The sequence below is a fragment of the Scyliorhinus torazame genome, chromosome 10 (genome assembly GCF_047496885.1).
Source record: "Scyliorhinus torazame isolate Kashiwa2021f chromosome 10, sScyTor2.1, whole genome shotgun sequence".
Taxonomy (NCBI): Eukaryota; Metazoa; Chordata; class Chondrichthyes; order Carcharhiniformes; family Scyliorhinidae; genus Scyliorhinus; species Scyliorhinus torazame.
In genome coordinates, this window is record NC_092716.1 from 91797651 (window position 1) to 91823052 (window position 25402).

The 25402-nt window shown below is 46.4% G+C and overlaps 1 protein-coding gene across 1 annotated transcript in view; it reads right to left on the reverse strand.

Annotated features, from left to right (window-relative positions):
* Positions 1–1995: 1995 nt before the first annotated feature.
* The window catches only part of pla2g15 (phospholipase A2, group XV), a 49786-nt gene continuing 26379 nt past the window's right edge, over positions 1996–25402 (reverse strand). The window contains exons 4-7 of the mRNA XM_072517661.1: positions 11013–11111; positions 9753–9830; positions 7061–7285; positions 1996–5859 (exon numbers count right to left, since the gene is read on the reverse strand). Coding sequence (XP_072373762.1) covers positions 5339–5859; positions 7061–7285; positions 9753–9830; positions 11013–11111 — 923 coding nt within the window. The 3' untranslated portion in view covers positions 1996–5338. The remainder of the gene's footprint in view (positions 5860–7060; positions 7286–9752; positions 9831–11012; positions 11112–25402) is intronic.

The following is a 25402-nucleotide window of genomic DNA, read 5'->3' on the forward strand; positions in this document are numbered from 1 at the left end:
AGGCATTGCCACCAAATGGTAGGTGATAGGTGAGCCACAGTACAGAAATGGAGGAAGGGACAAGGCCACAGAGGGATTTTAACACTAGAATGAGCATTTTAAAAATCAGGGTTTTAATGGATCACGAGTCTATATGCATGTGAACATAAGGCCATATAGTCCATTGTGTTTACTCCGCAATTCATACAATCATGGCTGAACCTTGGCATCAATTCCACTTTACCACTCCATCCCCAGATCCCTCGATTTCCCTGGTGTCTAAAAACCTATTGATCTCATAAAAGCAAAATACTGCGGATGCTGGAAATCCAAAATAAAAACAAATACTGGAAGAATTCAGGTCTAGAAGCGTCTGTGGAGGGAGAAAGTTAATATGGAGTCCGTATGACTTCTTCAGGTTAACTAATCTTTGCCTTGAAACAACGGAGGATCCATGCCCCTCTGATCATTCACAACATAAATTTCTTCTGTCCCAAATGGCTGACTCCTTATCCTGAGACTATGCCCCCTAGTTCAAGGATCCCATTTTGCTGGGAGAATATCCACTTATCAAAAAGCCTTTGGCACTGGAAATGTGTTTTAATGAGTCAATGCCGCAAGTGGAAGAGTGAGGAAAAGCAAAAAAAAACTGTCAGTGGTCGAGTTGAACTCAACTCGGCTCCTATTACAGTTTGCTGTGGGATAGTTGATGAAAACTCTTAATTCCTGTAAATACCCTAATACCACCAATCAGAATAACCAAAGTGTTTTCACCAGTGCAATATTTCAGTTCCTGTGTGATTCATCTCTTAAAACTGTTGCACGCTCCTTGTAGAAAACAAACACAGAAGCCTGGGACTTACTGAAAATCTCTTTCCATCTGAGTTTTTGGTACATGTTCAGCTGGGCTAATTTCTCAGTAATGAGGATTTGGTCAGTGCTGTGTAATCATTTGTGTCAACAATATGGTGACACAGTGGACTAGGTTTACATGTGGTCAGCTGGACAAGAAGCCAGTATTGGCCATCTGTTCTCTCTACTGCCCAATCTTAGCACAATAGTTGCCTGGTCTTAAAGCTATGCCAGTTCTACACAAGGCAACAAGTTGAAAAACTACCCCACCTCTTTGGCTTTCTGAACAATTCTCTAACCCATGAGATCATGGCTGATCTGATTGTAACCTCAACCCCACATTTCTATCTATCCCCAATAACCTTTCATCCCCATGTTAATCAGGAATCTATCTAGCTCTGCCTTAAAATACTCAGACTCTGCTTCCATTGCCTTTTGAGGGAGAGAGTTCCAAAGACTCACGAGAGAAAAAAATTCTCATGCGTCTTAAGTGAGCGACCCCTTATTTTTAAACAGTGACCCCCAAGTTTTAGATTCTCGGACTAGAGGAAACATACTCTCCACATCCACTCTGTCAGTACCTCTCAGGATTGTAAAGAATTTGATCAAGTTGTCTTGTGCTCTTCTAAACTTGAAGTGGATGCAAACCTAACCTCTCCAACCTTTCCTCATAAGACAACCCTTCCATTCCTTGAGTTAGTCTAGTAAACCTTCTATGAACTCCTTTGGTCTCAGCCAACGATGTAAACCCTGTAGTCAACAGCTGGGATTGGAGACAATGGTCCCAAAGGCATTGGTTGAAATACTACCAGTTATAGCAGGATTGTTCCAGTTGGTACCTTCCAGTGTTGCCTGCATCAGCGGATGCAGGGTCAAATTCATCTTGGAACCTACCAAGGCGGGTGTGGGGGGTGGTAGTTGTATCTGCTTGTGAATAGATGCACCAAAAATGAGCATCTGTGAGTGTGGTTGATGGAAAGCAAAGACCAAATCAGAACCCCCTGTACCGATACAAGAGTACTATTGCCAGTCTTAACTCTGTGTTGTATGCCTGGGTACTTTCAGGCTTTGAAAGCCGGTACCATGTTTTGCCGCCAATCCCACCGACAGATCATCTTCCTGACCACTCTTGGCTGTTACTGTAGAAAATGAGCACACATATCCTCTGTGTTAAATCAAGTTTATTATCCAGTGAAAAATATAACACTCTAGTAGAAACAGACACAGTGATTTTAGTGAAGCAATATTGACATTTGTCAATGAGGCATCAGATATTATCCAGCACATTGTCAGCAACAGAAACTTGGTTTGTAACATCAGAGGTATAGGCAACAGCATTAATACACAATAGCCACTAGCCTCTCAGATTGAGATACCAAGCCAACCATCAACTCTTGCCATCTCTCAAGTAATAAATATTTGATTTTGCACCCCCACCATTGCAAACCACATCACTTGCTGGGCGAGACGGGGTTAGGTGGGATGGGGCAAGGCAAGCTACCGACTTGCCCGCAAGTTTCTGCCCATTCACGAGGTTCTCAGTGGTTCTGCTCTTTGATCTGCTTGACATTGCGCACAGCCTCCATTGGCAACAGCTAGTAGAGGTTAATGAAGTGCTGCTAGGCCCCTGATGAGCAAGACTGAAGGTTACAACCAGTTTTTCCAATAGTTATCAGGCATATTGCGGTGCAAACATGAAGACTTCAGGAATCTCACCATCAGAATGGAGGATGTGGAACCAGTGATTGTGGAAATAGTTTATCTGTAGCAGCTCGTATTATGACTGCAACCAGACTTGGCACTGTAGGAAATGTGCCACATATCAAAAATATAACCACATTAAGAAAATATTCATATCCATTAATAATCACTGGTCAAATCCGCCAACCAAATATTTGGAATATGTCACATTTACAATCATTGCACTATATATTAAAATATACTGTTCAAATATTATACTTAGACCTATGAAACTGTCAACACTCAACATTTATAACAAACTTTCACAGAGTCAACGCTAGTCTAGGTTTTTAATGGTCAGAAACGTTTTGAAAATGTAAACTAGACACCAATGGCTTTTTCGGAAAAAAAAACTATCTCCCTGACCCCAGCCTGCCTTCATCTCTAGGTGTGGGCACTACTCCTGGTTTTCAATGAATTTCCATTTGGGAGCCAAGAAACAAGATTTTGGTTGGTCTCCACCCCATCCTGGTCTCGACAAATGTTGCCAACTCTCCTTTCCAAGTCTTTCTTTGAGGATCATCTCTACTTGTCTATAAGAATGGTGGGAGCAGAGGGAAAGAAAGGAAAGAGCTTTGATATTACAAATTGCTCATCCTGGCTGAAAGCTAACAGAGCAATCACTGCACTGTCCCGCCATCACAAAATGGAGGATGCGCCACATGCGCTGATCCTATTTTATGTTCTTTTTACAAGTATGTACAAGGGTCATTTTTTTCAAAATCCAGATGCCATTTTACTGCTGTCAGACCGTAAAGTGTGTCCGTCCCTCGTAATGCCAAATCCCTGTAGTCACGAGTATGAACCAATCCAGCTAGTATCTAGACTGTTGTCATAAACAAATCATTGGAGGACTACCTCAATTACAATGATGACTGATACCCGAGCCAGAAAAGAGAGGGTGTCAGCAGTTTCAGGAGAGTGGAATAAAAGGAAACAGAAAGGGGGTCGCGGGGATACGATGAGTTTGGGTAGGGCAGGATGCAGGATAAGGGAGAAACTGGATAAAAGGTGTGACCTCAGGATTTGGACAGTGGGAGAGCCAGGAGGCTGTCAGAAGGAGGAGAAAAACGGGTGGGGAAAAAAAGTGTGGGATACAGAGAAAACTAAACAGGTGGCCTCACAATCAGTAACAAAGTCCACAAGTGAAAAATACACAATTAAATTATTTGTCAATACCTAGCACTAAAAGGAACAAAATATTGCACAACCAAACTCTCTCATTTTCCCGGTTGGAAATCAGAAACGGTGAAGCAACTTTAACCACAGAAGCCAGAAAACGTCAAAAGACTAGATTTTCATAATCAATGGTGGATTTGCCCTCAGAAAAGAAGGGACATTAGTTCTGGGGGAAAAAGGCATTATTTTCCCCTCTATTTTGAATATCGACAACTGTAACTAGGTCCCGAGGAAGAGCATTCAAATTAGTGGATCCCAAAATCAAAATTAGGAAGACATGAAATATCCATGTTGATTGATCAATGGCATAATCTGTCAAATAAATTAATGGAGGTTCAAAAAAAATAGGGATGATTGACATATTCAAAATATAGGTTGGATGCTAAAGTGAGAGGGGTTAGGGTACTAGAGGGGTCAGCTTTAACTTTGCTTTTGTACTTAGTTCAGCACATTCCCCATCAGCAGTACTGCTCCCAACATGTCCCTCTCTAATGTACCTTAATCTGAGTTTAAAAGAAGCAAACCAAATGTATTAAAATCACACTGTGCATATTGGCTCACACATGATTGGCACCAAATTGAGTGAAGGAGTGTGCAGTGAACTCTCTCCAATAATGATCTCAAACTAGGATCTGCAAAATAACGTGGAGTTGCTAGAGCATGACCAGCCCGAAGAGTGGCGACCACCAGGGTGCCATGGTTGGGGGTTGCGGCCGAAGAGAGTCACCATAGTCAAGGAGTGAGTGCATGAGTGATGGGCTTGTTGTCTGCTTGGAGGTAGGGGCAGTAGAGCAAATATCACACCTGATAGACTCCACAGGTAGAACAGGCACACCCATCTCTCTGATATCCAGAAGTACTTTTTTTTGGGAAAAAGAATATCAAAACATTTCTTACATGCAGCATGACAGGAGAGGAGTGTGTGTAAAAAGGGGCACTTTTTATAAAAACAATTTGACAACCACTGTCATTTCAGAAGGAGAGATTACTAATGTTTATCTTGCTTCAGCATCTATTAGTTCAGCAACAATCTATCAGGACTGCATCTAAATCTATTTCCCAGTAGGTGATGGACACAGTCAGATGAAATAGTCGTGAAGAATAAATAGAGTTTGCTTTTGTTGAACTTGCTAAACCATATTCATGATGAATTATTGCTGCAAATCATCCCTCAGCTCCCCCCACAACCTCACCCCAACCAGAGGCTTAGTCATGGTTGAAGGGCTCCTGCCACTCTGTTAACTACCTAACCCCCATTTCTAAATTCCTGCCTGATACCAGGTCAAAACTAGAAAGACTGAAGTAGCTCTATAATTGTAAAAAACAAATTAATTAGCATCTGTTTGGATTATATATGCACTCTTCAGAGTGACAGGCGTGAGGGTTGTCATTACTTTCGGCTCCTCGGTTAGAGAAGGGAAATTAATTGGATTGTTACACACTTGCGCTCCAATAAAGCCAGATGACAACCATTATTAAGAATAGATTCATTACATAGAATTAATAGTCAATGCTCTGCCTCAGGTCACCATCAAAATGTGGCGAGACTCAAAAAGCGTCCTCTCGCTTCAGGATAACCAAGGTGAGTTCACAATAGAGGTAAATCGAATAGGACCTTTTTGATGTAGGAAATTGTGGTGACATTGGACAGCATATTGATGTGTTCATTTGAAGGCAACTCCTTCATATAAACTTTGCCTTTTTGCTTCCCTGCCCATTTTTGACATTGAAGAGCACTCACGAGGTTGACCGTTCCGTCACCCTCTCCATATTGAACTTTGGGCTCCTGGTCAGGAAAAACGTCATAATAAAAGGACTCTGGTGTCGGCACTCCGGTTCCGTATAGGCAGTGTATTGTAACCCCAGGGGCAGTTAAGTTGTACACCAGCGGTTCAGTGTTTTGCCGCATCAGCCAGCCATCTTTATAGTTGATGTCCTCGTAGAATTTCTGGTAGTCCTTCATGGTATAATTGTACGTTGGCGTGGTGACGAATATTTTGTCCATTGACCAGGTATTGTTGTAAGGAAGGAGCCAGTTTGTGGAGACGGCAGTCCGCTGCTGTTCACGAATTTTCAGTGGGCTGATGACAGGAATGCGATCATTGTCTCCTATGGAGGTTAAGCAGAGTTTAATATAATAATCGCTTATTGTCACAAGTAGGCTTCAATGAAGTTACTGTGAAAAGCCCCTAAACCTAGGCTTTAGTGTTCTTCGAATTGTACAGGTCATTTGACCCAAATGGGTCATTGCCAATGTAAACATTTAAGAAGCATTTAGATGAGCAGATGAAACTCTATAGCATACAAGGCTACGGCCCAGGTGCTGGAAAATGGGATTGGAATAGATAGGTGCTTGATGGCCGGCACAAACACGATGGGCTGAAGGGCCTCATTCTGTGCTGTAAAACTCTGACTAACGTTCTCCCATATTCTACTCCTTCCCACCTGATCAGCATTATCCTTTGATTCCTTTCTCCCTCATATCTGGTTCCTGCTTAAATCCATCTATGCCATTTGCCTCAACATTTCAACATAACAGCATGTTCCACATTCTGACCACTCGAGCAACAATCCTGAAATAACAACGTTTAAAAAAAATCAAATTCCCCATAACCATAAACTAGAACTCAGAGGTTTACAACCCAGAATTAGGTCATTTGACCCCATTGTGTCTGTCCCGGCTATTTGTTAAATTAGAATAATTACAAACTAACCCCACTGCTCTTCCCCTTCATTATCTTTTCGGAATCAAATGCTTATCTGCTTCTCTTGGGTAGAATGGGCTCTGCTTCAACTATTCCCGACCACTTAGTGTCACCATTTACCCACCCACCCCCTCCAATTATGTTTCAGCATAATTTGTAATATTGCCAGCGAACATCACCCCAAGAGCTTTTCTTTTCTTGCGTTGGGATGTGCTTTGAGATTAGATGTTAAACAAGCCCCACTTTGGACGTAAATGATTCCAAGTGATGCTACCTCGAAGAAGCGCAGGGAGCTTCTCCCACAGCCACAATGGTCAATATTATCCCTCAACCGTCATCATTAAATACAGGTTACCCGGTCATTATCACATTCCTATTTGTTTCCTACAATTCGGCAGTGACTACATTTGAAGAATACTTATTGACCTACCTGTAGCTAACATTCCCAAAGTCTTTGACACTCCTCCTCAAGGAGTCCCTAGTGCAATGTAGCATTTAATATACTGGTCTTTCCACTCCTGGGTCTGATGGTTGAGGAAGTACAGTGTGTAGAGATTTCCCATAGTGCAGCAGTGACTACATTTGAAGAATACTTATTGACCTACCTGTAGCTAACACTCTCAAAGTCTTTGACACTCCTCCCCAAGGAGCCCCTAGTGCAATGTAGCATTTAATATACTGGTCTTTCCACTCCTGGGTCTGATGGTTGAGGAAGTACAGTGTGTAGAGATTTCCCATACTGTGCGCTATCAGGACAACGGGGCTGCCATACTGTTCATACATGGACTCAATCATCTTCTGTAGATCTTTAAAAAATTGGCCACTTTCATCTGGAGATAAAAACATAGGAGGCAACTCACTGTGCTGTTCAATGAGATTGACATGTTCCTGACATGGCCCAACCGAACACCACCGAAACATGCTTTCTTAAAAAAAAAGTGTTTTCGGTTTGTTTTACTATTGCCACAGTGACTATTCTTCAGCTGAAACTGTTACTATTGCAAACACTCGTTAGCTCCAGTCATCTATAAAAAAAATAATAAAAAGGATAAATTTAGATTTACCGACAACATTTAAAAAACTTTAACGTAGAATATATCCCATTGGTATTTGACTGTGGGGGGGAAAAGGGGGAGAAAATAGGTAGAACAGCAAAGAATGTTGAGCGACTGAGAAAGCTAGGAGGGTCACCAAAGGTTAGGTGTGTGTGTGTGGGGGGGGAGAAATAGTGTTGAATGACCACAGCAAACACACACAGATGGAGGGAGTGTCAGGTGGAGCAAGGGCTGGTGCAAGGTCTTGAAGAGGAAGACTTTAAATTAAACTCATTGCTGGACAGGTTGTAGTTGGTTCAATTTTCAAATTGGTAAGAGAAAGAGTCATAAGTTTTCATAGTTTTCATAGAATTTACAGTGCAGAAGGAGGCCATTCGGCCCATCGAGTTTGCACCGGCTCTTGGAAAGAGCACCCCACCCAAGGTCGACACCTCCACCCTATTCCCCATAACCTAGTACCCCACCCAACACTAAGGGCAATTTTGGACACTAAGGGCAATTTATCATGCCCAATCCACCTAACCTGCACATCTTTGGACTGTGGGAGGAAACCCACGCACACACGGGGAGGATGTGCAGACTCCGCACAGACAGTGACCCAAGCCGGAATCGAACCTGGGACCCTGGAGCTGTGAAGCAATTGTGCTATCCACAATGCTACCAGTCTATAGATGACAGAATTAAGGATATAGATTTGAACAGGGGAACGAGCGAACTGAAGTGCTGAGCCTGACCTTATTTTCCTTTGTAAAATACAGTAAACTACATTATAAATCAACATACCCCCCCCCACTCCCGTAAATAATTATTCTGCCCCCAAAATAACACTATCTATCGAAATAACATGGCCAAAGACTCTGATCTGATCTCATTGTTGCTTTGGAGTGTGCACTGCCCTTGGATCATGCCAGAATCATGGAATAGTTTTCACTATTAAAATTTTCAATTTTTTGGGCAGCATGGGGTGGTCCAGTGGTTAGCACTGCTGCCTCACGGCGCTGAGGACCCAGGTTTGATCCCAACCCTGGGTCACTGTCCGTGTGGAGTTTGCACATTCTCCCAGTGTCTGCGTGGGTCTCATCCCCACAACCCAAATACAGTAAACTACATTATAAATCAACATACCCCCCCCCCCTCCCGTAAATAATTATTCTGCCCCCAAAATAACACTATCTATCGAAATAACATGGCCAAAGACTCTGATCTGATCTCATTGTTGCTTTGGAGTGTGCACTGCCCTTGGATCATGCCAGAATAATGGAATAGTTTTCACTATTAAAATTTTCAATTTTTTGGGCAGCATGGGGTGGTCCAGTGGTTAGCACTGCTGCCTCACGGCGCTGAGGACCCAGGTTTGATCCCAACCCTGGGTCACTGTCCGTGTGGAGTTTGCACATTCTCCCAGTGTCTGCGTGGGTCTCATCCCCACAACCCAAAGATGTGCAGGATAGGTGGATTGGCCACGCTAAATTGCCCCTTAATAATTGGAAGAAAAATGAATCGGGTACTCCAAAGGAAAAATAAATAAATTTTTTTAAAAACTGATGAGGCATTCATAATAAAACATTTCTTTTTCCAAACACAGGAATGGTTATATTTAACCTCATAGTCAAACTCTCCTTTATTATAAAATAATTGACAGCTATAAATGTTAATCGTAAGGAATCTATAAAGCATTCTAAATGTGGAGACATATTCATCATATTAGTATGGGGTTCAGAGGTCAATTAATGACAAGAGATCCTCAGGTGTTGCTGTGCTCGCTGAGGTCTCTCTGCCCCCCTCACTGTAACAGGGAGGTTTTAGGGGAAGAGAGTAACTTGCAGAAACTGAAGTTGAATAATTTGAGCTTTTCCTGCCATCAATTATATCACAATTTTTACGGGGTCTATCTAGGAGAGGGTGTAGGCGGCTTCGTGCAGGGGCACCAGTTTGGCAGCCCTGGTCACGGCTCCCCTACTGCTTGCGCCGGCCAGGTACTCCACCAGCCCGGTAGTGTGTGGCGGCCCTGCAGATTTGGAGCCAGTGGAGAAAGCATGCAGGGGAGGTGGGTGCATCAGTCTGGGCTCCAATTTGTGATAACCATCGATTCGCCCCCGGGAACATGGATGGAGGGTTTCGAACATGGCGGCGGGTGGGGTGAGGAGGGTGGGCGATATGTTCCTGGAGGGGAACTTTGCGAGTTTGAGGGAGTTGGAGGAGAAAGCTGGTCTGGAAAGGGGAAATGGCTTTAGGTACTTACAGGTGCGGGACTTTGTACGCAGACAGGTCCCATCCTTCCCACGCCTCCCGCCAATAGGGATCCAGGACAGAATAGTCTCTAGAGGAGAAGGAGGAGAGGGTAGAGTCTCGGATATTTACAAGGTGCTCATGAAGGAGGAACTGAAACTCAAATGGGAGCAGTAGCTCGGCGGGGAGATGGAGGACGGGGTATGGGCGGAAGCCCCGAGTAGGGTAAACTCAACCGCAACATGTGCCAGGCTCAGCCTGATTCAGCTTATGGTCGTTCACCGGGCCCACATGACGGTGGCTCGGATGAGAAAATTCTTTGGGATAGAGGACAAGTGCGCTAGATGCGCGGGAGGACCAGCGAACCACATTCACATGTTTTGGGCATGCCCTAAGCTTAGGGGTTACTGGGAGGGATTTGCAGGGGTCATGTCCCGGGTGCTGAAAACAAGGGTGGTGATGAGTCCAGAGGTGGCAATTTTCGGGGTTTCGGAAGACCCGGGAGTCCAGGGGGAGAAAGAGGCCGATGTTCTGGTCTTTGCTTCCCCGATAGCCCGGCGGCGAATACTGCTGGCATGGAGGGACTCAAAACCCCCAAACTATGGCTTTCGGACATGTCACGGTTTTCTGGGTATGGAAAAAAATCAAGTTCACCTTGAGGGGATCTGTATTGGGGTTCGCCCGAAGGTGGCAACCATTCATCGACTTCTTCGCGGGAGAATGAATGTCAGCAGGGGGGGGGGGGGGGGGGGAGGAGAGATTAGAGTAGAGTAGGAGGGATAAATAGGCGGGTAGTGTCTATGGGAGAGGAGCGGGTATGTGCATTATGGTTTGGTTGAAGTGTTGGTTTTCCGTTGATGTTTGCATATTTCTGTAATCTGTAATTGTTTACAATGCCAAATAATACCGCAATAAAATTGCTTAAAAAAAAATTATATCACAATCTTTCTGCTCTCTGTTCCAAATGTCATCAGCTAATGAAACAGGAAAATCTATTCCCAGGTCTCCACCAGGACATAAATATTATCCAGGATGTCTCACTGTCTGTCCCTATTTGTCCAACTCTACCTGTAAGTGTCTGCCTTTGCACGGCACCTATCTCAATGATACAGTCAAGGTTCCACAGATATGGTTTGGACAAATCACCAGCTGTAAACCCAGGCTGACTCTCCAACCTGCAGCATGCCTATTGAATTTTGTTTCATCAAAGGAACTCGCTCTTCCTTTCAGAAACATCCACAAACCCATATTTCATTAATTAGGCGTCACTTACTGGGTGCTCGGCGCCAGTCATATGGAGCACCACGGACATCCTCATTTCTCAAATAGCCCCATTCCACCATAGACTGCACCAAAGTGTAGAAGTATATCCCTGTAGAAACAAGGCAAAAACAGTGGTCAAAGTGGGAGCCAGGTTAGGTTTGGTTAAAAGTAAAAGAGCAATGTATCTTCCTTGGTCTGTAGCGACTCCAATGCACTTCTCCCTCTCAACTCCAACCCTTCATGGGGGCGGCACAGTGGTTAGCACTGTCGCCTCACAGCATCTAGGACCTGGGTTCAAATCTGGCCTTGGGTGACTGTGCGGAGTCTGCTCGGTCTCCCCGTGTCTGCATGGGTTTCCTCCCACAGTCCAAAGATATGCAGGTCAGGTGGATTGGCCATGCTAAATTGCCCCCGAGTGTCCAAAGATTAGGTGGGGTTACGGGACGTGGGCCTAGGTCGAGTGCTCTTTCGAAGGGTTGGTGCAGACTCGATGGGCTGAATGGCCTCCTTCTGCACTAGAGATTTTATGAATCTGGCAGCATTTTAGAATGTAATTGAAAAAAACTTTTTGCATTAAAAAAAAGAGTTAGGGAGTAACTTGGTGAAGTTTGATTACTGCAGCTGAAAATAGGTTTGTTCCAAAAAGAAAACATTATAAAATCCAGTTAACATGCAACGTCAAGGAAATCTATACAGCAGCCAGCAAACACCCCTCGGCGCAGCCAGCCCCCCCCTCGCGCAGTTCGGGTTTCCCCCGATCCTCACTGCGACACTGCGCTGGGTGTATTTTGAGCTCCAAATTCCTTGCCCTTTTGCATCGGTTAAACTAATTTGACCAGCAAGACATAGAAGTAAGGCCAGGCCCTGTACTTAAGCTCCATGGACACTCAATCATTAGCACATGGTGCAAAGTCCACTACATTTAGCAGCTTGGATCGGGTAATTTGACGACTGTTCAAAGTGCATATATATCTTGAACTCTGACACAAATGTTTTTTTTGAATCCCAGAATAACAATTCACACTGTAAACCTACATCCCTACCACTATCAAACATCAATACAATGGAGCAAAGCTATCAACTTGAAACATTAAGTCTTACTCTCCCAGAGATGTTGCCAGATGAGTGTTTTGAACATTTCATTTATTTTTCTTGTCCGATACAATGATGTTTATTGTTGCAGATAAAGCACTGAAATTAAACAATGTCCCATGTTTTGATGTAATACTTGAGGCTATCGGTGCTCACTGTTATGATGGAGTCACTGAGGCAGTAAACTCTGCACGCACGCACACAAAGTTAATTCATCCAGCTCCATCATGAGCTTCACTACACCCTTCCCTCACTGATTCAACACGGAATTCAAGATACGTGAAGGGCATGGCATTGCTGTACTTACCCACTAAACACTCGCCCATTCAAGTGAAGTTTTAACAGCGCAAATCTCAATTTCAGCCAATCTCACTGATGCTGAAAATTTACAAAATGTCTCATCCCTTCAGATTTTAATTATTGAAGATAATGTCTGGCAGCAGGGGAGGGATTTAAATAAAAAAGTTGACAGAGAGGTAGAGGGTTAAATATTACTCATTGCTCAGCATTTTCCCATTGGGTCTCAGCACCTTATGGTGAGTGTGTGTCAGACAATATCCCTCTCAACCAGGATTGCTGGGGCGGGGAAGGGAGGAGTCGGCTATCATTTGTCCAGTTCCTACTTTCCCATTCTGATGATCGCGAGAGTATGTGTATATTTTGATTGTAGGTCACTAGTTTCAAATATTTTAAACTTAAAAGATTTTCTTTAAAAGTTCAGAATTTGGGTAGCACGGTGGTGCAGTCGTTAGCACTGCTGCCTCACGGCGCCGAGGACCCGGGTTCGATCCCAGCTCTGGGTCACTGTCCGTGTGGAGTTTGCACATTCTCCCCTTGTTTGAGTGGATTTCGCTCCCACATCCCAAAGATGTGCAGGGTAGATGGATTAGCCACACGGAATTACCCCTTAATTGGAAAAAATGAATTGGGTACTCTAACTTTTTTTTTTAAAAGAGAGGAAATAAAAGTTCAGAATTTGAATTCGGGTTCTTCATGAATGGTTCACACGGAGGACGTTTTCAACCACAAGTGAATTAAAATAAAACCCCAGAAACAGCAATAGTTAAATTGTGAACTACGTTAAGCACCAACTGCAGATCAAGTTATTACTGTTTAAAAGGCAATCAGCAACCACACTTTTAAAGTTACCAGTGCCTCTTGTACGTAATGAATAAGAAGCTTTTCATTTTTAATGTCCATTCGCTTTAACTAAAATATTCATAGTGTTCAAACCTATTTGGTGTTTTGATAGAGAAGATAGGAAAAAGTTTTTCCACTGGTAGGTTCATCGACAAACCAGGGGACATAGATGTAAAACTGGCAAAAAGGCCAAGAGGAAAAGGAGGAGAAATTCTTTTTACTCAGCAAGTTACCATGATCTGGAATGCAGTACATGAAAAGGTAGTGGAAGCAGATTCAATATCTTGCAACGGGGAATAAATCCTTGGCAGGAAAAGGAACAAAAGAGGTGGGATTAATTGGGTAGCTATTTCAAAGGACCAGTATCAACGCAAAGGACCGATTGGCCTCTCCCATACGAGTATGATTCGATGATCCAGGGCTGCAGATGTTCATGCGAGTGCCCCTCGTTCAGACTCATTCAACTGGAAACCAAGTCCATAATGCATTTTGACAAGAATTATCTCCAGGCCTTGCTGTCTTCCTGATGTTAATCTGGGGACTGATGGAGCTCTGGGACACAGCCACAAAAAGCTTCATTTGTCATAGGCTCCGGACTTCTTCCACACCGATACACCAGGCATACTGGGAAGGAATTTATTTAAACAGGGCAACAACTGCTTTGGATAAATACTAGATTGTTTAACAAACAAGGCCCTCCTGCATCATTGGCCCAGCCATTAATAAGCTTTTAAATAAAATCCTACATTTATGTAGCATCCTAAACAAAGTAAAAAGATCCCAAGACACTTGACCAGTGTTGTTGACCAGTGTTGTCAGACCAAATCAGACACTGAGCGACGTAGGGATCTATTAGAATCAGAGAAACAGGTTTCAAGGAGGGGGAAAAAGGTAGAGAGCTGGGGTGGAATTGCCTGAGTTTAGGCCCTTGACAGCTCATAAGAACTAGGAGCAGGAGTAGGCCATCTGGCCCCTCGGGCCTGCTCCGCCATTCAATGAGATCATGGCTGATCTTTTGTGGACTCAGCTCCACTTTCCGGCCCGAACACCATAACCCTTAATCTCTTTATTCTTCAAAAAACTATCTATCTTTATCTTAAAAACATTTAATGAAGGAGCCTCTACTGCTTCACTGGGCAAGGAATTCCATAGATTCACAACCCTTTGGGTGAAGAAGTTCCTCCTAAACTCAATCCTAAATCTACTTCCCCTTATTTTGAGGCTATGCCCCCTAGTTCTGCTTTCACCCGCCAGTGGAAACAACCTGCCTGCATCTATCCTATCTATTCCCTTCATAATCTTATATGTTTCTATAAGATCCCCCCACATCCTTTTAAATTCCAACGAGTACAGTCCCAGTCGACTCAACCTCTCTTCGTAATCCAACCCCTTCAGCTCTGGGATTAACCTAGTGAATCTCCTCTGCACACCCTCCAGCGCCAGTACGTCCTTTCTCAGGTAAGGAGACCAAAACGGAACACAATACTCCAGGTGTGGCCTCAATAACACCTTATACAATTGCAGCTCAAGGCATGTTTGCCAATGATGTAGCGATTAAAATTGGGGATGTACAAGGGGGTAGAACTAGGAGTGCAGATAATCTCAAAGACATGTAGGACTGGAGGAATCACAGAGATGGGAGGGGTGAGGCCATAAAGTGTTTTGGAAAAAAAAGGTGAACGTTTTAAAAATCGAGTTAATCCAGGTCAGTGAACAGAAAATGGAGATGCGCAAGCAGAAGCAAGTTGCAATACAGGCAGCAGAGTTTTGGGGCCCTACGAGGGGAGGAGAATGAAGCTGTTTATGCACGGAGTTTAATGGCATTTTTGGGTATTCACTCCCCACAGAGTCGACAGCGGCCTGCAGCAATCCAAAGACTAACTGACCTGGGTGTGTACAGACCTGTTCTCTTTAAACCCGGTCCACTGGGACGGTCAATGTTAGCAAGGTACCAATGCCGCCATTGTGCAAGCATCCAGGCACCAGGGTTTGGCACGATGGAATGCAACCTCGAAATTAAAACTGTTGGTCTTCTTGGAAGAACATGTTGTCGTCCAGCAAAGTAAGGCACGCCATATGAACGGAGTGGGGTTAGCAGCTGCGTTGGGTTACAGCTCCTCAGTTGGGGTGGTGGGACAGTGGGTGAGGAAGAGGTTCTGCAAATGACCCTAGATTTGGTGCATGCATGTCAAAAATGTGGGCAGGCCCAGCTGTGACTCTCACTACAGTTTAATCACTTGCTAAACCGCACTGTATGAAGACTTGCACCTGTTCAGGTCACATGAAAAAGGAGCAGGCAAGTGGCTGGTGCCATCGGTTTGGCAAGGGGGTTGGAGCATTGTAAACGATAGGATTATTTTCCTAATGGCGGGACACAGTTATGGAGGAGCAGAGATTTGGGTGTTCATGTACATATAGTAAATCACTAAAATTATTGGGCGGTTACAAAAAAGTAGCCAATAAGAAATGTTGGCCTTTATCTTAAAATGGTTGCGATTAGGGCAACACAGCTGCCTCACGGCGTTGAGGTCCCAGGTTCGATCCCGGCTCTGGGTCACTGTCCGTGTGGAGTTTGCACATTTTCCCCGTGTTTGCATGGGTTTCGCCCCCAAAATCCAAAGATGTGCAGGATAGGTGGATTAGTCACACTACTCCTTAATTGGAAAAAATTAATTGGGTACTCTAAATTTTTTTTTTTTTTTTTTTTTTTTTAATGGTTGGGATTGAAATGGGAGGCAGTGTTTCTATCAGTTATAGAGAGCCTTTAGTCAGGCCAATCTGGAGTGTAGCATCCAATTCTGGTCTCCACAGTTGGGAGGAATATAATCGCTCTCGGACTGTTAAATTATGAAAAATAAAGAGGCTGCATAAACCTGGCCAATATTCCCCATGGTTTAGACAGTTTGAGGAATGATCAAATTAAATTATACAATGGCAAAATGGTGTGATGGGGAAGATACAAAACTTGAGTACTACTGAAAACAAGACGTGCTGTTGAAGCTTTTCATCTTCACCCATCAGGACAATTCTCAAGAATATCAAACGTAAAGGAAACAACAATTCATACTGCATGGTGTAGCCATCTAAAATGGCTGCCTGCAAAGGACCATGGGAATTGTGGTTAACTTGGGGCACAAACAAGTACGCAGCATCTGTGTATTGTGCAAAAGAAGCCAGACCTGACAGAAACTTGCACCTATTAAAAGGTCAATCACCATTTCCCCAGGACAACAGAACTCGAATCAAGGAACGGCAACAGTAGCAGACTAACCGGCGCCACTTCCCCTTATTTTGAAAGGCCTACATAACCAGGTCAATGACAGCTAGGACCCGCCCAGCCATTGTGGTATTCACCCCCTAATTGGCCAGGATCAATGAGGGTGATCGAAACCCTATCGATCCATTGGATCTGGAGTTAGGACCGCCCCAAAGTGGACCCACGTGGACACAGATAAAGGCCTTATCTCCCGCACAGAGCCGGTCACCCCGAAGTTAAGTAAGGGCATCTTAGTTATTAGGTAAAGTTTAGTGCGTAGCCGTGTGCATCATTGCATATAGAGAGAAGTCTTGTGTTTATTAATAAACTGCCTTATGAACTAATATACTGGTTGTGTGGTCATTTGGTCAATATAAGAAACAGCTTGTGGTTCACATAGAAATAAAGAAGTCAATGCTTGAGCGGAGTCAGGGAGAGGGCGGGCTGGTGCTGCCAAATTTTAGCAACTATTACTGGTGGCTAATATAGCCATGATCAGGAAGTGGGTGGTGCGATGGGGGGAGGGGGGGGGGCTTCTTGCAAGGGCACCAGTCAGGGGGCATTGGTAACTGCGCCTCTGCCACTCCCGCCGGCATGGTACTCCACCAGCCCCATGGTGGTGGCAGCCCCAAGAGTTTGGGGCCAGTGGAGGCGGCATGTGGGAGCATTGGTCTGGGCCCCAATGTGATAATCACCGGTTTGCTCCGGGGAGTATGGATGGGGGGTTCCAGTTATGGCGGAGAGCGGGGATTGAGAGGATGGGGGATGTGTTCATAGAGGGGAGATTTCGGAGTAGGAGGGCGTTGGAGGAAAAGTTTGGGCTGGCGAGGGGAAACTAATTCAGGTATCTGCAGGTGCGAGACTTCCTTCGTAAACAGGTGTCAACCTTCCCGCTCCTACCGTTGAGGGGGATTCAGGACAGGGTAATTTCTAGAGGGTGGGGGGGGTGGGGGGGGGGGGGTGGGGAAAAAGAGTGTCTCGGACATCTATAAGGAGCTTATGGGGACGGAGGAGACGCAGACCGAGGAGCTGAAGCGGAAGTGGGAGGAGGAGCTGGGAGGTTGAGATAAAGGATGGTCTTTGGGCAGACGTGTTGAGTAGAGTCAACGCATCCGCAACATGTGCCAGGCTCAGCCTGATACAATTTAAGGTTGTTCACCGGGCACACATGACAGTGGCCCGGATGAGCAGATTCTTTGGGGTGGAGGACAGGTGCACAAAATGCGCGGGAGGACCAGCAAACCATGTCCACATGTTTTGGACATGTCCAAAGCTTAGGAGGTTTGCGGATGTCATTTTCAAGGTTTTAAAAACAAGGGTGGCACTGAGTCCAGAGGTGGCAATTTTCAGGGTGTCGGAAGATTCGGGAAACCAGGAGGAGAAAGAGGCAGATGTTCTGGCCTTTGCTTCCCTGGTAGCCCGGAGACGGATACTATTGGCCTGGAGGGACTCTTCACCCCCAAAGTCGGAGACCTGACTATCGGACATGGCTAGCTTTCTCTGTATGGAGAAAATTAAGTTCGCCTTGAGATTCACTGTTAGGGTTCACCCAGAGGTGGCAACCGTTCATCGACTTCCTTGCGGAAAATTGTCAGCAGACCGGGGGGGGGGGATTAGAGTTAGGCCATTTAGGATTCAAATTGGGAATAACTTTTTCCATTGGTAGAGGAAATCTGGAACAATCCCCAAAAAGATTGTGGATGCTGGGTTAGCCGTAATTTCTGAGGATACGATTAGTTTTTTTGTTTATTGGGCAAGAATATTGAGGGATACAGAGGAAAAGCATGCAAGTGGAGTTCGGGTATCGATCAGCTATGGTCAAATCAAATGGCAAAACAGCTCAGAGGGGCATAATGGCCTTCTGTTCCTATCCTCCCCCACAGTGTAAAACCATTCAACAATCTTTCAGCACTGAAGGTGCTTGCTTGGTCCAACATGCCTGCGCTCAAACTCTGATATGGATGTAGCAAATTGTTTTGCATAGGATGCAGCAGAAGTAGTGTTGAGGCCGGAGTTAAGATACACTGCTGGGATGGAGTAACCCCATCTCTGGTCTGTGCTTGGGAGTGATGGGGAAAAAAACAAAATGAAAACCGTTCCATTTTTGCACCATTATATTTATTTATTTATAAAAAAATATATATTTTATTCAAATTTTGCGGCCAAACAAAACAATACAAAGGTTTTCCTTTTTACAACAATAAAACAATATAAATAACAGTGGCCGTTTTAACAAATAAATAAATAATATATAAACTAAATGGCAACTGCCATAACAAAAATAATAACTCTCCAAAAATCAAATCAAACAATCCATTATACAGAACCTAGTACAAATATCTATACAAAAACACCCCCCCCCTCCCCCCTGGGTTACCTTCCCATTTCCTTTATCGTTCTGCGAGGTAGTCAATGAACGGTTGCCACCTCCTGGTGAACCCTTGAGCTGAACCCCTTAGCGCGAACTTTATCCGTTCTAGTTTTATAAACCCTGCCATGTCATTTATCCAGGTCTCCACGCCCGGGGGTTTGGCTTCCTTCCACATAAGCAATATCCTTCGCCGGGCTACTAGGGACGCAAAGGCCAAAACATCGGCCTCTCTCGCCTCCTGCACTCCCGGCTCTTCTGCAACCCCGAATATAGCCAACCCCCAGCCTGGCTTGACCCGGACCCCCACCACCTTCGAAAGCACCTTTGCCACCCCCACCCAGAACCCCTGCAGTGCCGGGCATGACAAAAACATGTGGGTGTGATTCGCTGGGCTTTTCGAGCATCTCCCACACCTATCCTCTACCCCGAAAAATTTACTGAGCCTTGCTCCGGTCATATGCGCCCTGTGTAAAACCTTGAATTGTATCAGGCTCAGCCTGGCGCACGAGGACAACGAGTTTACCCTACGTAGGGCATCACCCCACAGCCCCTCCTCAATCTCTTCCCCCAGCTCTTCTTCCCATTTCCCCTTCAGCTCATCCACCATGATCTCCCCCTCGTCCCTCATTTCCCTGTATATATCCGACACCCTACCATCCCCCACCCATGTCCCTGAGATCACTCTATCTTGAATCTCCTGCGTCGGGAGCTGCGGGAATTCCCTCACCTGCTGCCTCGCAAAAGCCCTCAGTTGCATGTATCGAAATTCATTCCCTTGGGGCAACCCATATTTTTCCGTCAGCGCTCCTAGACTCGCAAACGTCCCGTCTACGAACAGATCTCTCAGTTGCACAACCCCAGCTCTCTGCCATGCTCCAAATCCCCCATCCATTCTCCCCGGGACAAACCTATGATTATTTCTTATCGGGGACCGCACCGAGGCTCCCGTCCTTCCCCTATGTCGTCTCCACTGCCCCCAAATTTTTAGTGTTGCCACCACCACTGGACTTGTGGTGTATTTCTTCGGGGAGAACGGCAACGGCACCGTCACCATTGCTTGTAGGCTGGTTCCTTTGCAGGACGCCATCTCCAATCTCTTCCACGCCGCTCCCTCCCCTTCTCCCATCCACTTACACACCATTGAGATATTGGCGGCCCAGTAGTATTCACTTAGGCTCGGTAGTGCCAGACCCCCCCATCCCTGCTATGCTGCAAGAACCCCCTCCTCACTCTCGGGGTCTTCCCGGCCCACACAAAACTCATGACACTTTTCTCAATTTTCTTGAAAAAAGCCTTCGTGACCATCACCGGAAGGCACTGAAACACAAAAAGGAATCTCGGGAGGACTAACATTTTGACCGCCTGCACCCTACCCACCAGTGACAGGGGCACCATGTCCCATCTCTTAAAATCCTCCTCCATCTGTTCCACCAATCTTGTTAAATTAAGCCTATGTAAGGTTCCCCAACTCCTGGCTATCTGAATCCCTAAGTACCGGAAATCTCTTGTTACCTTCCTCAGCGGTAAGTCATCTATTCCCCTGCGCTGCTCCCCCGGATGCACCACAAACAACTCACTCTTCCCCATATTCAATTTGTACCTCGAAAATTCCCCAAACTCCCTGAGTGTCTGCATTATCTCAGGCATGCCCTCCACTGGGTCCGCAACATACAGCAATAAATCATCTGCATACAAAGATACCCGGTGTTCTTCTCCGCCCCCGAGTACTCCCCTCCACTTCCTGGATCCCCTCAGTGCTATGGCCAGGGGCTCAATCGCCAATGCAAACAGTAACAGAGACAGGGGACACCCCTGCCTCGTCCCTCTATGAAGACGGAAGTAGTCAGACCTCTGTCTGTTCGTGACCATGCTCGCCACTGGGGCCCTATACAGCAGCTGTACCCATCCAATAAACCCTTCTCCAAAACCAAATCTCCTCAGCACCTCCTACAGATAATCCCACTCCACTCTGTCAAATGCTTTCTCGGCGTCCATCGCCACCACTATCTCCGCCTCCCCCTCTGGTGGGGGCATCATCATTACCCCTAGCAACCTCCGTATGTTCGTGTTCAGCTGTCTCCCCTTAACGAACCCAGTTTGATCCTCGTGGACCACCCCCGGGACACAGTCCTCGATCCTCGTCGCCATCACCTTGGCCAGGAGCTTTGCATCTACATTTAAAAGGGAAATGGGCCTGTAGGACCCACACTGCAGCGGGTCTTTTTCCTTCTTCAAAAGGAGCGATATCGTTGCCTCCGACATAGTCGGGGGCAGCTGCCCCCTTTCCCTGGCCTCATTAAAGGTTCTCGTCAAAAGCGGGGCCAGTAGGTCCATATATTTCCTATAAAATTCCACCGGGAATCCATCCGGTCCCGGGGCCTTCCCCTCCTGCATGCTCCCAATCCCTTTTGCCACCTCCTCCATCTCAATCTGTGCTCCCAGTCCCGCCCTCTCCTGCTCCTCCACCTTAGGGAATTCCAGCTAATCCAAGAAACACATCATTCCCTCCTTCCCTTCCGTGGGCTGAGCCTTATATAACCTCTCATAAAATGCCTTGAACACCCCGTTCACTCTCTCCGCTCCCCGTTCCATCTCTCTCCTCATCTCTCACCCCACCTATCACCCTCGCTGCTCCTCTCTTCCTCAATTGGTGGGCCAGTAGCCGACTCGCCTTCTCTCCATACTCATACTGTACTCCCTGTGCCCTCCTCCACTGTGCCTCTGCCTTACCCGTGGTCAGCAGGTCAAATTCCACATGTAGCCTTTGTCTTTCCCTGTACAGTCCCTCCTCCGGTGCCTCCGCATATTGCCTGTCCACCCTCAAAAGTTCTTTCAGCAATCGCTCCCTTTCTTTACCCTCTTGCTTCCCTTTATGTGCCCTTATGGATATCAGTTCCCCTCTAACCACCGCCTTCAATGCCTCCCAGATCACTCCCACCTGAACCTCGCCATTGTCATTCATCTCCAAGTACCTTTCGATGCACCCCCTCACCCTTAAACATACCCCCTCTTCCGCCAATAAGCCCATATCCATTCTCCAGAGTGGGTGCTGTTCCTTTTCCTCTCCTACCTCCAGGTCTACCCAATGTGGGGCGTGGTCCGAAATGGCTATGGCCGTATATTCTGTCCCTGTCACCTTCGGAATCAGTGCCCTTCCCAAGACAAAAAAGTCTATCCGTGAGTATACTTTGTGAACATGGGAGAAAAATGAGAACTCCTTACTCCTAAGCCTACTAAATCTCCAGGGGTCTACCCCTCCCATCTGCTCCATGAAGTCCTTGAGCACCCTGGCCGCTGCCGGCCTCCTCCCGATCCTGGACCTCGATCGGTCCAGCCCTGGATCAAGCACCGTATTGAAGTCTCCCCCCATTACCAACTTTCCCGCCTCCAGGTCCGGGATACATCCCAACATACGCCTCATAAAATTTGCATTATCCCAGTTCGGGGCGTATACGTTCACCAGAACCACCGCCTCCCCTTGCAATCTGCCACTCACCATCACATATCTACCCCCACTATCTGCCACTATGGTCTTTGCCTCAAACAGTACCCGTTTCCCCACTAAGATAGCCACCCCCCTGTTCTTCGCATCTAAACCCGAATGAAACACCTGCCCCACCCATCCTTTACATAGTCTGACCTGGTCTATCAGTTTCAGATGCGTCTCCTGCAACATAATCACATCTGCCTTTAATTTCTTTAGGTGTGCGAGTACCCGTGCCCTTTTAATCGGCCCGTTCAGCCCTCTCACGTTCCACGTGATCAGCCAGGTTGGGGGGCTCTTTACCCCCCCCCACCTTGTCGACTAGCCAGCCCCTTTTTTAACCCAGCTCCTCACCCAGTTCCCACGTACCCATATATCCCCCCGACGGCGCCCTCCCGCCTCGACCACCCCATCCCATAACAGCTCCCCCTTCTCCTTAGCAGCAGCAACCCAGTTAACCCCCCCCCCCCCTCTGCTAGATCCCCCTCTAGCATAGTTGCACCCCCCATGTTGCTCCCAGAAGTCAGCGAACTCTGGCTGACCTCGGCTTCCCCCTTGTCCTCGGCCCCCACTGTGCGAGGCCCCCTCCTTCCTGCGTCCCTGTTCCCGCCATAATTACCATAGCGCGGGAACAAAGCCCGCGTTTCCCCACTTGGCCCCGCCCCTAATGGCCGGCGCCCACAGTTCCTCATTTCCCCCCCCCCCCCAACATGGGGAAGAGAGAAAAGTTACAGGATCACAAAATTAACAAATTGAAAAATCATTTCCCCCCCCCCCCCCTTTTTCTCGCCCCACATAATCACCCCACCACTTTGTCCCAAAAGCTCTTTCTCTCGCCAGACTATTCCAGCTTCTCGTCCACAATGAATGTCCACGCCTCTTCTGCCGTCTCAAAGTAGTGGTGCTTCCCTTGGTGTGTGACCCACAATCTCGCCGGTTGCAACATTCCAAACTGGATCTTCTTTTTGTGAAGCACCGCCTTAGCCAGATTAAAGCTTGCCCTCCTTCTCGCCACCTCCGCACTCCAATCCTGGTATACGCGGATCACCGCGTTCTCCCACCTACAGCTCAGAGTTTTCTTCGCCCATCTGAGGACCGTCTCTCTGTCATTGTAGTGGAGAAACCTCACCACTATAGCTCGAGGTATTTCTCCAGCCTTCGGTCTTCGCGCCAGAACTCGATAAGCTCCCTCCACCTCCAAAGGGCCCGTCGAGGCCTCCGATCCCATTAGCGAGTGAAGCATCGTGCTCACATATGTCCCGACGTCCGCCCCTTCTGCGCCTTCGGGAAGACCCAGGACTCTTAAATTCTTCCTCCTCGAATTATTCTCCAGTACTTCCAACCTCTCCACACACCTTTTGTGCTGTGCCTCGTGCGCCTCTGTCTTCACCACCAGGCCCTGTATTTCATCTTCATTTTCAGCAGTCTTTGCCTTCACGACCCAAAGCTCCAGCTCTTGGGTCCTCTGCTCCTCCTTTAGCCCTTCAATCGCCTGTAATATTGGGGCCAACAGCTCCTTCTTCAACTCCTTCTTCAGCTCTTCCACACAGCGCCGCAGGAACTCTTGTTGGTCCGAGCCCCATAACAAACAGCCACCTTCCGACGCCATCTTGCTTTGAGCTTCCCTTCCTTGCCGCTGCTCCAGAGGTTCCTCCGCAATCCGGCCGCTATCCTCTCCCTTATCCATGCGTGTCCGGGGGATTCCCTTCTGGTTTACCGCACAGTGTTTTTGGCCATTTAAATTGCCGTTGGGGCTCCTATTAAGAGCCCAAAAGTCCGTTCCAACGGGAGCTGCCGAACGTGCGACTTAGCTGGTCATCGCCGCACCCAGAAGCCCACCATTATATTTATGACCGCAAAAAACACCTGACAGGGGAAGAGGAAGAGGAAGAGAGATAGCACGCAAACCAAGGGACCTCTCTGACAGCAATGCCAGAGTGAAAAAACAGAGTTAAGCTTACAGATTCTCCCAGGGAAAATTGTGGGGAATTTTACTCAAATGCACAGAAAGGGCTTGTTAAACTCAAGTGTTGCTAAAAGCTTAACAAAAAAAAAGGGGAACTAAACCGACAACCACGTTTCAAAGAAAAGTAATGAACCTCATTCCAAAACACAGCTGCTATTTTCAAGATGTGAGAATGGATATATTCAGCGCTGACAATAACAGCAATGACATCCCCCACATTTATTTCCATGATGGAACATAGAACCATAATTGGTGGAGAGAAACCGGTTTAAACTATTTTGAGACGCATACAGAAAATGAACCTGAAATAAGAGTACATGATGTGGATAAACAGCAACACTATTTGTATCTGTGTGAGTAATTAGGTCAATCAATGCAAGTGTGTGACACTGGTTAACCTACAGTTACAGCACAAAGCTCCTACATCAGTGCTTCGACCGTGCTTTCAATATGTGCCTACTTTCGAACTAAAGCGTATCTCTCAATATGATCCTCTCGGTTCCTTCCTTGTTTCATGTTAAGCTAGTCAATTGCATCTGGATCAGTTCCTTTCTTTCCTGGAGTGCTGTATTTGGGTGCCTGGGGGTCGGTTAGCTCAGTTGGCTAGATGGTGATGCGGAGCGACGGCAACGGTGTGGGTTCAATTCCCAAACCAGCGGAGGTCAGTCACGAAGCCCCGCCTTAACTTTGCCCCTCGCTTGAGATGTGGTGACCCTCAGGTTAAATCTCTCCCTCAAAAGGGGGTAAGAGCAGCCCTAAGATCCTTGGGGACTATGGCAGCTTTCATTTAGGCACCTCTGTCCAGTTTCCCTCAGCTTGGTTCTGGTGGCAGCCTTGGCCCACTTGAGACTGGAGTCAAAAGAAATCTTCACTTGCCAGTGCAGTACTGAGGGAGCGCTGCACTGTCTTTCAGATGAGACATTAAACTAAGGCTCTATCTGCACAAAAAAGATCCTCTGGCACCATTTGAAAGTGAACACTTAAAATTTTCGGTATCCTGGCTAATATTAACCCCACAACCAACTCCGGTGATTCTCTGCAATACAGCGCCTTTGGTATTTTCATGGCTGTGAAATGCTTGAAGATGCCAC